The 13,643-nt window shown below is 42.9% G+C and overlaps 1 protein-coding gene across 1 annotated transcript; it reads left to right on the top strand.

Annotated features, from left to right (window-relative positions):
• LOC115142056 (uncharacterized) lies at nucleotides 1-7,273 on the top strand. Its single transcript, XM_029681534.2, has 6 exons — nucleotides 1-525; nucleotides 1,528-1,653; nucleotides 1,757-1,799; nucleotides 2,110-2,145; nucleotides 2,353-2,385; nucleotides 6,540-7,273. The coding sequence occupies exons 2-6, from the start codon at nucleotides 1,531-1,533 to the stop codon at nucleotides 6,908-6,910; spliced, it is 606 nt and encodes a 201-aa protein (XP_029537394.1). The 5' UTR covers nucleotides 1-525; nucleotides 1,528-1,530; the 3' UTR covers nucleotides 6,911-7,273.
• Nucleotides 7,274-13,643: the final 6,370 nt, after the last annotated feature.

Here is a 13,643-nt window from a genome sequence, read left to right on the forward strand (position 1 = left end):
GTGCTGTCAGAAAGTTACTATACAACACTATCTACAGTATTACATAAAATAATGGATAAAATACCTGCTTTTATTGATTGTTTAAATTCATTTTTTTGTTGACATAAAAAAAACATGGTCTCAACACAGTGGGGAAATCAAATAAATCATAGCCTTTGTGACAATCTGTTACTGTTCTTTGGCAACTTCTGCCTGGCTTGACAATGGAGTAGGCATAACCATAAACAGATCCTGGACCAGGCTAAAATACATTTTCATAGAAGAATATGACATCATCAGTTGCTAATTCAATGTGACCACAGTCAACCTAGACTTTGAGGTGGTTGTTTTAGTCCATGATGCTTTGCTTTCACTCCCTCCTTTCTTTCCAACCACAACTCACAGTGAAGAAAAAAAGTCCATCGCATCAAACCTCAACTCAAGTGAAAAAGGGGGGAAACCCTGTCTAAAGAACTTGTCTCTGAAATGCAGCATGGTATGCAGCAGACAGATTTGTTTGTACAAGGACAATACAAGACACACTAGGTGAGTTGAGATCCTGGTCAATGTGTTTCATTTTATTCATATCAAAGCTACTTATTTATTAACGATGTATATGTAAATTGTGGTAACACAGAATTGTGGACAGTGGACCATTGTATTTGCAATCATTTCTCATCATGTGAAATTCCTAATCTTAGACTTGATTATAGGATGTTTGGATGAGGAAAATGTGACCAAATGTAAAATCACTTGGTGATAACAGTAGTGTCCGATTTTATCGTCACACAGTAATAGTCTAATGGCTCCACAGTTATATTTGGTCCAAAAACGGTGGTTGTTGTATGACTATTTAGTGGCATTTTCAATAATGAGACTGTGATAGGCAACATGATGGACCCAGTCTCATGTCCTATACCATATGACAGGGAATGCGGTCACATTGATCATTGACAGATCATTCTCTCACCCACTATGCATACCTTCACAATTACTTGTATCTTGTACAAGTGTGTAACAGGACAAATATAAGCACCCCCCCAAAAATGATTATTATTATCTTGACTATTCTTAGTCACTGTGACTGATGCATTCATGTCCAACTGAACATACCAGAGGACACTGCGTGACAGCCGTAATGTCTTGTCACAGTCACACAGTACATACCACTCTCTGCATGTTTACTACAAATTATTTTAGTGTATTTCTCTGGTAGTGAGTTCATTTATCACATGTTATTGTTTGAGCCAATATAAGTAGCAAACCACACTGCACATAGGGTTCAAGAGGGGAATAATCTATGTAGGTGAACTCCCAGAGTGGGATATAAGCTAAACTAAATGTTAATCAGAAGGGCGCCTAATGTTGAGGTGCTCGGACTCAAGCAGTAGCCTATGGTGGAAGATCTACAACCCGCCTGCTTTATATCTATTCTAGACCCTTCAGATCTGCGAACGTTGGATTAGATAAGGATTAGGGCCGATGGGAAGTGGTAGGGAGTGAATTGGGACGGCTCTCAGTGGTTTGTGGTATGTGTGTGTTTCCCAGAGGATGAAGAGCCAACAGCACACCTCCAAATACCTGCTGCTACATGTGTGGTGCGGGTTTCTCACAGTCGCTATGGGGATTATGGTCGCAGTTCTTACAACAGTGCAAATAAACTCAACTGACAAGGTATGTCCAATTATCATCAGTGATAGCTAGACTCTGATATGGTGATGATGATGATAGACTGATGATGATTTCAAGGTGTCACTATGTAATTTCTCTCTCCAAGAGTCATTTACCTGAATCAAAGGAGGAAAACCAGCCCCCTACAAGTAAGTTGTACTGTGTTACACGTACTGACGTTAATAGTTTTTTTCTGTTCTGTAAGTCATAATATTGACCAAGGCACTGTAATATCATTCCTATCCCATATTAGACATTCGACAACAGTATATTTATTTTCATTGAACCTTTATTTAAATAGGCAAGTCAGTTAATTAAGAAGAAATTATTATTTACAATTGACGGCCTACCAAAAGTCAAAAAGCCTCCGGTGGGGACAGGGGCTGGGATAAAAATAATATATATATATATATATATATATATAGGACAATGACTTTAAATATTATTTATCTTTTGCAGATGGCAGTTTATTGGCTCAATTGAATTCATCAAAGGGTAAGTAAAGCATTGCTATTTACATTTCTGATTATCACTGAATGTCTAGTGTTTAAACAATGCACTGTGTGCAATATAACTCAGGTCATTGATGCATTTTCTGGAGAAAGATGACATTATAAGATTGCACAAGCAGGGAGTAACACGTAAATGTTACAAGATGGATCAAAACAGGAAAATGAATGGGCTTTTTTTTTTGCTTTCCAGCTCCCCGTCCCTCTTATATCCAGCTGACCATGGGTAAGCTAAACACTTCCTTTCCTAGTTTATAGGTAAGGACTTTTGGGCCTAACATTCCATGCTTGTTGCAGTTTCCTTTTTGCATCCTAAATTCATGGAAAGCATGAGTTAACATTGGATCTTCTGCTGCCTGTCTGAACTTGTCAGTTACACTAAACAAGACTAGGGCCCTGTACACACTCAGGTTGTACAACTGATCTAACACATTTGACACAATGGTTGTGATACACCTAATATTTCTATACACTCAACGGTCAGTTTATTAGGTACACCATGTAGTACCGGACCAGATCCCCCTTTGCCTCCAGAACAGCCTGACTTATTCGGGGCATTCTACAAAGTGTCGGAAACGTTCCACAGAGATGTTGGTCCATGCTGACGCAATGGTATCATGCAGTACATTCATGCTGCCAACAGCTCGTTCCATCTCATCACGGAGATCACGGCTCTATTGGGTTGAGGTCTGGGGAATGCGCAGGCCACTCTATTAAACTGAACTCGCTGTCACTTTCCAGAAAATGTTTTTCCACTCCACTCATTGTCAAGTGGTGATCGCTTGCCCACTGGAGCAACTTCTTCTTGTTTTTAGCTAACAGGAGTGCAACCCGGTGTTGTCGTTTGCTGCAATAGCCCATCTGTGACAAGGATCGACGAGTTGTGCATTCCGAGATGCCGTTCTGCATATCACTGTTGTACTGCGCCATTATTTGTCTGTTTGGAGGAGGATTGTTTAAGATACTGTTTGAAGAGGTAGGGTTTCAGATGTTTTCAGAAGATGGGCAGGATGTCCTAGCTTCAGGGGGAAGCTGGGTCCACCATTGGGGTGCCAGGACAGAGAAGAGCTTGGACTGGGCTGAGCGGGAGCTTACTAACCATGAGCAGAACATATTACGACACAGTCCAACGTAATTGTATTTCTCTTTTCAAGATGTTATGCATCTTTATTCATCAGAAAATGAGATATATGTATTGAAAACATTATGCAAATATTCAGTCTATTCATTAAACATTGAGCTATTGTGAGGGTAGGTGTATTAACCCCGCCCACCGTCTGCTCCTTTGTGAAGTGGTGTTCAAGACCCGCAATCAACCCATCTACTGTAACTGCTTAGATGCGGGCAATGCACTAAGCCCAAGACAATAATACAATTACTGTCTGTGAAAATACATTATCATTTTGCAGCGTACAGTGCCTTCGGAAAGTATTCAGACCCCTTGATTTTTTCCCACATTTTATTATGTTACAGCATTATTCAAAAATGTATTCAATTGTTTTATTCCCTCATCAATCAACACACAATACTCCATAATGACAAAGCAAAACGTAAAAAAATAAAATAATAATAAGCTCGCATTTAGATAAGTATTCAGACCCTTTACTCAGTACTTTGTTGAAGCACCTTTGGCAGCGATTACAGCATCAAGTCTTCTTGGGTATGACGCTATAAGCTTGGCACACCTGTATTTGGGGAGTTTCTCCCATTCTTCTCTGCAGTTCCTCTCAAGCTCTGTCAGGTTGGATGGGGAGCATTGCTGCAGAGCTATTTTCAGGTCTCTCCAGAGATGTTTGATCGGGTTTAAGTCCAGGCTCTGGCTGGGCCACTCAAGGACATTCAGAGACTTGTCCCGAAGCCACTCCTGCGTTGTCTTGGCTGTGTGCTTAGGGTCGTTGTCCTGTTGGAAGGTGAACATTCACCCCAGTCTGAGGTCCTGAGCACTCTGGAGCAGGTTTTCATGAAGGATCTCTGTGTACTTTGCGCCGTTCATCTTTCCCTCGATCCTGACTAGTCTCCCAGTTCCTGCCACTGAAACACATCCCCACAGCATGATGCTGCCACCACCATGCTTCACCGTAGGGATGGTGCCAGGTTTCCTCCAGACGTGACGCTTGGAATTCAGGCCAAAGAGTTCAATCTTGGTTTCATCAGGCCAGAGAATCTTGTTTCTCATGGTCTGAGAATCTTTAGGTGCCTTTTGGAAAACTCCAAGCGGGCTGTCATGTGGTGGAGTGCTGCAGAGATGGTTGTCCTTCTGGAAGGTTATCCTATCTCCACAGAGGAACTATAGAGCTCTGTCAGAGTGACCAATGGGTTCTTGGTCACCTCCCTGATCAAGGCCCTTCTCCTTTGTGAAGAATCAACAACAAGTGGGACACAATCATGAAGTGGAACAACATTTATTGGATATTTCAAACTTTTTTAACAAATCAAAAACTGAAAAATTGGGCGTGCAAAATTATTCAGCCCCCTTAAGTTAATACTTTGTAGCGCCACCTTTTGCTGCGATTACAGCTGTAAGTCGCTTGGGGTATGTCTCTATCAGTTTTGCACATCGAGAGACTGAAATTTTTGGGCCTGCTGGAGAAAAGCAAGCCCAAACCATGATGTTGCCACCACCATGTTTGACAGTGGGGATGGTGTGTTCAGGGTGATGAGCTGTGTTGCTTTTACGCCAAACATAACGTGTTGCATTGTTGCCAAAAAGTTCAATTTTGGTTTCATCTGACCAGAGCACCTTCTTCCACATGTTTGGTGTGTCTCCCAGGTGGCTTGTGGCAAACTTTAAACGACACTTTTTATGGATATCTTTAAGAAATGGCTTTCTTCTTGCCACTCTTCCATAAAGGCCAGATTTGTGCAATATACGACTGATTGTTGTCCTATGGACAGAGTCTCCCACCTCAGCTGTAGATCTCTGCAGTTCATCCAGAGTGATCATGGGCCTCTTGGCTGCATCTCTGATCAGTCTTCTCCTTGTATGAGCTGAAAGTTTAGAGGGACGGCCAGGTCTTGGTAGATTTGCAGTGGTCTGATACTCCTTCCATTTCAATATTATCGCTTGCACAGTGCTCCTTGGGATGTTTAAAGCTTGGGAAATATTTTTGTATCCAAATCCGGCTTTAAACTTCTTCACAACAGTATCTCGGACCTGCCTGGTGTGTTCCTTGTTCTTCATGATGCTCTCTGCGCTTTTAACGGACCTCTGAGACTATCACAGTGCAGGTGCATTTATATGGAGACTTGATTACACACAGGTGGATTGTATTTATCATCATTAGTCATTTAGGTCAACATTGGATCATTCAGAGATCCTCACTGAACTTCTGGAGAGAGTTTGCTGCACTGAAAGTAAAGGGGCTGAATGATTGTGTCCCACTTGTTGTTGATTCTTCACAAAAAAATACAGTTTTATATCTTTATGTTTGAAGCCTGAAATGTGGCAAAAGGTCGCAAAGTTCAAGGGGGCCGAATACTTTCGCAAGCCACTGTATATGCACAAACATACACTACATATACAAAAGTATATGGACACCCCTTAAAATGAATGGATTCGGCTATTTCAGCCACACCGTTGCTGACAGGTGTATAAAATAGAGCACACAGCCATGCAATTCCCATAGTCAAACATTGACAGTAGAATGGCCTTACTGAAGAGCTCAGTGTCTTTCAACATGGCACCGTCATAGGATGCCACCTTTTCAACAAGTCAGTTCCATTTCTGCCCTGCTAGAGCTGCCTCGATCAACTGTAAGTGCTGGTATTGTGAAGTGGAAACGTCTAGGAGCAACAACGGTTCAGCCGCGAAGTGGTAGGCCTCACAAGCTCACAGAACGGGACCACTGAGTGCTGAAGCGTGTAGCGCGTAAAAATGGTCTGTCCTTGGTTGCAACACTCACTTCCAAGTTCCAAACTGGCTGTTTCAGTGTGACGATGCCCACGCACACAAAGCGAGGTCCATACAGAAATGGTTTGTCGAGATTGGTGTGGAAGAACGTGATTGGCATGCACAGAGCCCTGACCGCAACCCCATCGAACACCTTTGGGATGAATTGAAACGCCGACTGCAAGCCAGGTCTAATCGCCAAACATCAGTGCCCGACCTCACTAATGCTCTTGTGGCTGACTGGAAGCAAGTCCCCGCAGTAATGTTCCAACATCTAGTGGAAAGCCTTCCCAGAAGAGTGGAGGCTGTTATAGCAGCAAAGGGGGGGACCAACTCCATATTAATGCCCATGATTTTGGAATGAGAGGCGACGAGCAGGCGTCCGCATACGTTTGGTCATGTAGTGTATATTAACCCATTGATATGATGTAAAGCATTTTAATATTTTATTTTATTCTCTTTTATTTTCATTCCTTCTGTCTCATGTGTAGGAACATTATCTTGGGAGAATGACAATGATGCCTGTGGCTCTTGCTCCCTCGTCCTCCGCGACAACTCTGTCTACATCACATCTGAAGGTTTCTACTACATCTATGTCCAGGTCACCTTCACTAGGCACACCGGTGGAGAGGAGAAGAGGAAGGTGACTCTGTTCAAAAATGGCATTCAGAATCAGACCCAGCGAAGGAGACTGAGTGAAGCCGTGTATCACGGAGAGAAAGAGGGCACTGTATTCATGTCCAGGATGGTTAAGCTCCAACAAGGTAACAGTCTCAGCCTTGAGATAACATCCAAGAATAATAGTTTTAGGTATGGGGTAGAGAATACCCACTGGGGGGCATTTCAGCTCCCCCCATATTGAGCCAACAGACATTTGTATTGAGATTTAGTTCAACATTGAACCAAAAACAGCTGTTAAAACATTGTTTAAAAAAAAGTGTGTGGTAGTTACTAAACTGAATTTATTTTGTGGAAACTGTAACTGTTATGCATATGCATTGTATGTTTTGCTGAACAGATTTGATTACACAATGAGATAACAGAATACTTTGTCAAACTATCTATTTGTGTGTGTGTGTGTGTGTGATTTCTTGTGATATTAATGGTATCTATCATGATGTGAATTAGTCGATGCTAGATATTATAGATGGTAAATAGATTTGATATGGAGACAGTGGTCGTGTCTGAATACCCATACAACTGTACTAAATAGTATGCAAAAATAAATAAAGAATCATTCTAAAATTGTACTCCGAATGCGTCATCTAATGGGCGACTTGCTTCGACTCCCACCGTTTATTCATTTTGGTACAGCGCATCAATTGATCTAATTATCAGCTGTTGTCAAACACGAGAGTTGGAAAGATGAGTGAATTCTACTAGATCAAATGCCAAAATGACTTACAGTTGAAGTATGCCACTATTCACATCCATTGTTTATATTGATGTAATTTAGCATTCAAGAGCGACTCCCATTCTCCTCCACTGGTCCCCCGTGGGAATTGAACCCACAACCCTGGTATTGCAAGCGCCATGCTCTACCAACTGAGCCAAACGGGAGGTAGCACTTACCACATGGTGGCGCTACCGCACTACAGAGAAAAGGCAGATGTCCTTCTCTGTCAATCTTGTGATGGATTCTGCTACTATCACAGACTCAGCTTATTCAGAGACATGCAAACTAGGTCTGAAAATACCTGTACCTGTTAGCATTAGAAAACTGATGTAACAGAAACACACGTCAGTACTGAGTTATCACTGGCCGAAAGCTAACAAACTGGGCATAAACATGGTTGAATCAATGTGATGCTGTTTATTCAAAGTAGAAAACTGATTGGATTTGGAGAAAAAATAATCACCCAACTTTTAACCTAAATAAAATGACAAGGTGAAATGTTTTGTTGATTTCACGTTGAATTCAGGATAGTTGACAACTCAACCAAATGTAAATAAAAACTAAACATTGAACTGAAGTCTGTGCCCAGTGGGAATGCACTGACACTTTAGATGCTCATTGTACAAAGAGAATCAAACAGGAACTAGCGATTGAAAACCCTCAAAACAGGAAGCAACAAAGTTGTCAGTTTCAGATTAGTCATAGTTCCTATTCTTCTAGTCGTCTCTCCACAGAAATCTGCAATTGTACACAATTATTCACTACTGTATTCAACCTCCTTTAACCCTGTCTGGGCTGGGCGTCTCAGGCTCTGCACACTATTGGATTGCATAATACCTGGCAGGCTGCTCCTACTAAGTGACGTGGAGAGGATCTGTCAATATGTAGCTATGGGGAGAGTGACAGTGTTTCGTCAACATGAAAGAGAGAAGGATACCATTGGCGTTTCTCTACAAGTAGGGTGTCAACATGTTTTTTCTACTTGCACAAACGCACACACACAAGGCCTCAGGGCCAGACGGATTACCATTATGTGTACTGCGAGCATGCGCTGACCAACTGGCAAGTGTCTTCACTGACATTTTCAACCTCTCCCTGTCCGAGTCTGTAATACCAACATGTTTTAAGTAGACAACCATAGTGCCTGTGCCCAAGAACACTAAGGTAACCTGCCTAAATGACTACCGGCCCGTAGCACTCACATCTGTAGCCAAGTGCTTTTTATGTATTTTTTATTTTACCTTTATTTAACTAGGCAAGTCAGTTAAGAACAAATTCTTATTTTCAATGACGGCCTAGGAACAGTGGGTTAACTGCCTGTTCAGGGGCAGAATGACAGATTTGTACCTTGTCAGCTCGGGGGTTTGAACATGCAATCTTCCGGTTACTAGTCCAACGCTCTAACCACTAGGCTACCCTGCTTTGAAAGGCTGGTCATGGCTCACATCAACACCATTATCCGAGAAACCCTAGACCTGCATACCGCCCCAACAGATCCACAGATGATGCAATCTCTATTGCACTCCACACTGCCCTTTACCACCTGGACAAAAGGAACACCTATGTGAGAATGCTATTCTTTGACGACAGCTCAGCGTTCAACACCATAGTGCCGTCAAAGCTCATCAATAAGCGAAGGCCCCTGGGACTAAACACCTTCCTCTGCAACTGGATTCTGGACTTCCTGATGGGCCTCCCCCAGGTGGTAAGGGTAGGTAACAACACATCCGCCACGCTGATCCTCAACACAGGGGCCCCTCAGGGGTGCGTGCTCAGCCCCCTCCTGTACTCCCTGTTCACTCATGACTGCACGGCCAGGCACGACTCCAACACCATCATTAAGTTTGCTGATGACACAACAGTGGTAGGCCTCATCACCGACAATGACAAGACAGCCTATAGGGAGGAGGTCATCTTGCCGTGTGGTGCCAGGACAACAACCTCTCCCTCAATGTGATCAAGACAAAGGAGATGATTGCGGACTACAGGAAAAAGAGGACCGAGCACCCCCATTCTCATCGACGGGGCTGTAGTGGAGCAGGTTGAGAGCTTCAAGTTCCTTGGTATCCACATCACCAACAAACTAACATGGTCCAAGCACACCAAGACAGTTGTGAAGAGGGCATAACAAAACCTATTCCCCCTCAGATGATTGAAAAGATTTGGCATGGGCCCTTAGATCGTCAAAAGGTTCGACAGCTGCACCATCGAGAGCATCCTTACTGGTTGCATCACTGCCTGGTATGGCAACTGCTCGGCCTCCAACCGCAAGGCACTACACAGTGCGAAAGACCCAGTACATCACTGGGGCCAAGCTCCCTGCCATCCAGGACCTCTACACCAGGTGGTGTTAGAGGAAGGCCCTAAAAATTGTCAAAGACTCCAGCCACCCTAGTCATAGACTGTTCTCTCTGCTACCGCACGGCAAGCAGTACCGGTGCGCCAAGTCTAGGTCCAAGAGGCTTCTAAACAGCTTTTACCCCCAAGCCATAAGACTCCTGAACACCTAATCAAATGGCTAACCAGGCTATTTGCATTGCCCCCCCCCCCCCTTTTACACCGCTCCTACTCTCTGTTGTTATCATCACTTTGATAACTCTACCTACAGTTGAAGTCGGAAGTTTACATACACCTTAGCCAAATACATTTAAACTCAGTTTTTCACAATTCCTGACATTTAATCCTAGTAAAAAATTCCCTGTCTTATGTCAATTAGAATCACCACTTTATTTTAAGAATGTGTGATGTCAGAATAATAGTAGAGTGAATGATTTATTTCAGCTTTTATTTCACTCAATTCATATTTGGTAGCATTGCCTTTAAATTGTTCAACTTGGGTCAAACATTTCGGGCAGCCTTCCACAAGCTTCCCACAATAAGTTGGGTGAATTGTGGCCCATTCCTCCTGACAGAGCTGGTGTAACTGAGTCAGGTTTGTAGGCCTCCTTGCTCGCACACGCTTTTTTAGTTCTGCCCACAAATGTTCTATGGGATTGAGGTCAGGTTTTGTGATGGTCACTCCAATACCTTTACTTTATTGTCCTTAAGCCATTTTGCCATAACTTTGGAAGTATGCTTGGGGTCATTGTTCATTTGGAAGACCCATTTGCGATCAAGTGTTATGGGTGTGTACTGGAGGTGAAGTCAGGTGCAGGAGAGCAAAGTGTAGTTAACAGGCGCACTTTTTATTCCGGTCCAAAAGAAAGCACATAAGTACCTAAAACGTGCCAAAAACACAGAACATAAACCAATGTCTGGCGCGTAAAAATACCCACATAACATCAAAACAATTTCACACAAAGATGTGGAGGGGAACAGAGGACTAAATACATTCAGTGTGATTAGGGAATGAAAACCAGGTGTGTATGGAACAAGACAAATGGGAATATGAAAAATGGAGCGGCGATGGCTAGAAAGCCGGTGACGTCGATCGCCGAACAAGGAGAGGAGCCGACTTCGGCGGAAGTCGCGACACCAAGCTTTAACTTCCTGCTGTCTTGAGATGTTGCTTCAATATATCCACATAATTTTCTGTCCTCATGATACCATCTATTTTGTGAAGTGCACCAGTCCCTCCTGCAGCAAAGCACCCCAACATGATGCTACCACCCCCATACTTCACGGTTGGGATGGTGTTCGTCGGCTTGCAAGCCTCCCCCTTTTTCCTCCAAACATAACGATGGTCATTATGGCCAAACAGTTCTATTTTTGTTTCATCAGACCAGAGGACATTTCTCCAAAAAGTACAATCTTTGTCCCCATGTGCAGTTGCAAACCGTAGTCTGGCTTTTTTATGGTGTTTTTTTTTAGCAGGAGCTTCTTCCTTGCTTGAGTGTCCTTTCAGGTTATGTCGATATAGGACTCGTTTTTACTGTGGATCTAGATTATTTTGTACCTGTTTCCTCCAGCATCTTCACATGGTCCTTTGCTGTTGTTCTGGGATTGATTTGCAATTTTCGCACCAAAGTACATTCATCTCTAGGAGACAGAAAGCGTCTCCTTCCTGAGCGGTATGACGGCTGCGTTGTCTCATGGTGTTTATACTTGCGTACTATTGTTTGTACAGATGAACGTGGTACCTTCAGGAATTTGGAAATTGCTCCCAAGGATGAACCAGACTTGTGGAGGTCTACAATTTCTTTTCTGCGGTCTTGGCTGATTTCTTTTGATTTTCCCATGATGTCAAGCAAAGAGACACTAAGTTTGAAGGTAGGTTTTGAAATACATCCACAGGTACTCATTCAATTGACTCAAACTATGTCAATTAGCCTATCAGAAGCTTCTAAAACCATGACATAATTTTATGGAATTTTCCAAGCTGTTTAAAGGCACAGTCAATTTAGTGCATGTCAACTTCTGACCCACTGGAATTGTGATACAGTGAATTGTAAGTGAAATAATCTGTCTGTAAACAATTGTTGGAAAAATGACTTGTGTCATGCACGAAGGAGATGTCCTAACCGACTTGCCAAAACTATAGTTTGTTGACAAGAAATTGGTGGAGTGGTTGAAAAACGAGTTTTAATGACTCCAACCTAAGCGTATCTAAACTTCCGACTTCAACTATATATGTACATATTACCTCAACTAACCGGTGCCACCGCACATTGATCCTGTACCGGTACCCCCCCCCCCCCCTGTATATAGTCTCGCTATTGTTATTTTACTGCTGCTCTTTAATTACTTCTTACTTTTTTTTCTTATTCTTATCCATATTTTTTTTTTTAACTGCATTGTTGGTTAGGGGCTCGTAAATAAGCATTTCACTGTAAGATCTACTCATACACTTAGGTTTTTCAACCACTCCACAAATGTCTTGTTAATGAACAAACTATAGTTTTGGCAAGTCGGTTAGGACATCAGACCATGGACAGCCACATCATATGCTTTCTGGACTTCACCGGACAGAGGTTGTTCTCCGGTTTTGTGATTAAAACAAAGGTGGGGTTGAATTTATTCTGCCACTGTTTCTTCTTATTTTCTTGTCCTTAGGCCTATACAGTGTATTCGGAAGGTATTCAGACCCCTTCCGTATTTCCACATTAGTCTAAAATGTATTAAATGAATTGCTTTCCTCATCAATCTATGCATAACACCCCAGAATGACAAAGCGAAAAAAGGTTTTTGGACATTTTTGCATATTTATACAAATAAAAACAGATACCTTATTTACATAAGTATTCAGACCCTTTGCTATGAGACTCGAAATTGAGCTCAGGTGCGTCCTGTTTCCATTGATCATCCTTGAGATATTTCTACAACTTGATTGGAGTCCACCTGTGGTAAATTGAATTGATCGAACATGATTTGGAAAGGCACACACCTGTCTATATAAGGTCCCACAGTTGACATGAGGTTGAAGGAATTGTCTGTAGAGCTCCGAGACAGGATTGTGTCGAGGCACAGGGGAGGGTACCAAAAAATGTCTGCAGCATTGAACGTCCCCCAGAGCACAGTGTCCTCATCATTCTTAAATGGAAGAAGTTTGGAAACACCAAGACTCTTCCTATAGCTGGTTGCCCGGCCAAACTGAGCAATCGGGAGAAGAGCCTTTGGTCACTCTGACAGAGCTCTAGAGTTGCTTTTTGGAGATGTGAGAACCTTCAGAAGGACAACCATTTCTGCAGCACTCCACCAATCAGGCCTTGTGTGGCCAGATGGAAGCCATTCCTCAGTATAAGGCACATGGAGTTTGGAGTTGCCAAAAGGCACTCAAAGGACTCTCAGACCATGAGAAATAAGATTCTCTGGTCTGATGAAACCAGGATTTAACTATCTCGTACCATCCCTACGGTGAACTATGATGTTGGCAGCATCATGCTGTGGGGATGGTTTTCAGCGGCAGGGACTGGGAGACTAGTCAGGATCAAGAGTAAGATGAACGGAGCCAAGTACAGAGAGATCCTTGAAGAAAACCTGCTCCAGTGCGCTCAGGACCTCAGACTGGGCTGAAGGTTCACCTTCCAACAGGACAATGACCCTAAGCACACAGCCAAGACAATGCAGGAGTGGCTTCGGGACAAGTCTCTGAATGTCCTTGAGCGGCCCAGCCAGAGCCGGGGCTTGAACCCGATCAAACATCTCTGTTTTTGCTTTGTCATTATGGGGTATTGTGTGTAGATTGATGACGGGGGGAAAACGATTTAATCCATTTTAGATTAAGGTTGTAACGTGGAAAAAGTCCAGGTGTCTGAATATT

This window comes from Oncorhynchus nerka, linkage group LG14, assembly GCF_034236695.1.
Source record: "Oncorhynchus nerka isolate Pitt River linkage group LG14, Oner_Uvic_2.0, whole genome shotgun sequence".
Taxonomy (NCBI): domain Eukaryota; kingdom Metazoa; phylum Chordata; class Actinopteri; order Salmoniformes; family Salmonidae; genus Oncorhynchus; species Oncorhynchus nerka.

Excerpts from the sequence above, each read along its gene's own strand:
- LOC115142056 (XM_029681534.2), top strand. The coding sequence starts at position 1,531 with ATGAAGAGCCAACAGCACACCTCCAAATACCTGCTGCTACATGTGTGG. Across the intron at positions 1,654-1,756 it reads AAATAAACTCAACTGACAAG|AGTCATTTACCTGAATCAAA; the intron begins GTATGTCCAATT and ends TCTCTCTCCAAG. Across the intron at positions 1,800-2,109 it reads GGAAAACCAGCCCCCTACAA|ATGGCAGTTTATTGGCTCAA; the intron begins GTAAGTTGTACT and ends TATCTTTTGCAG.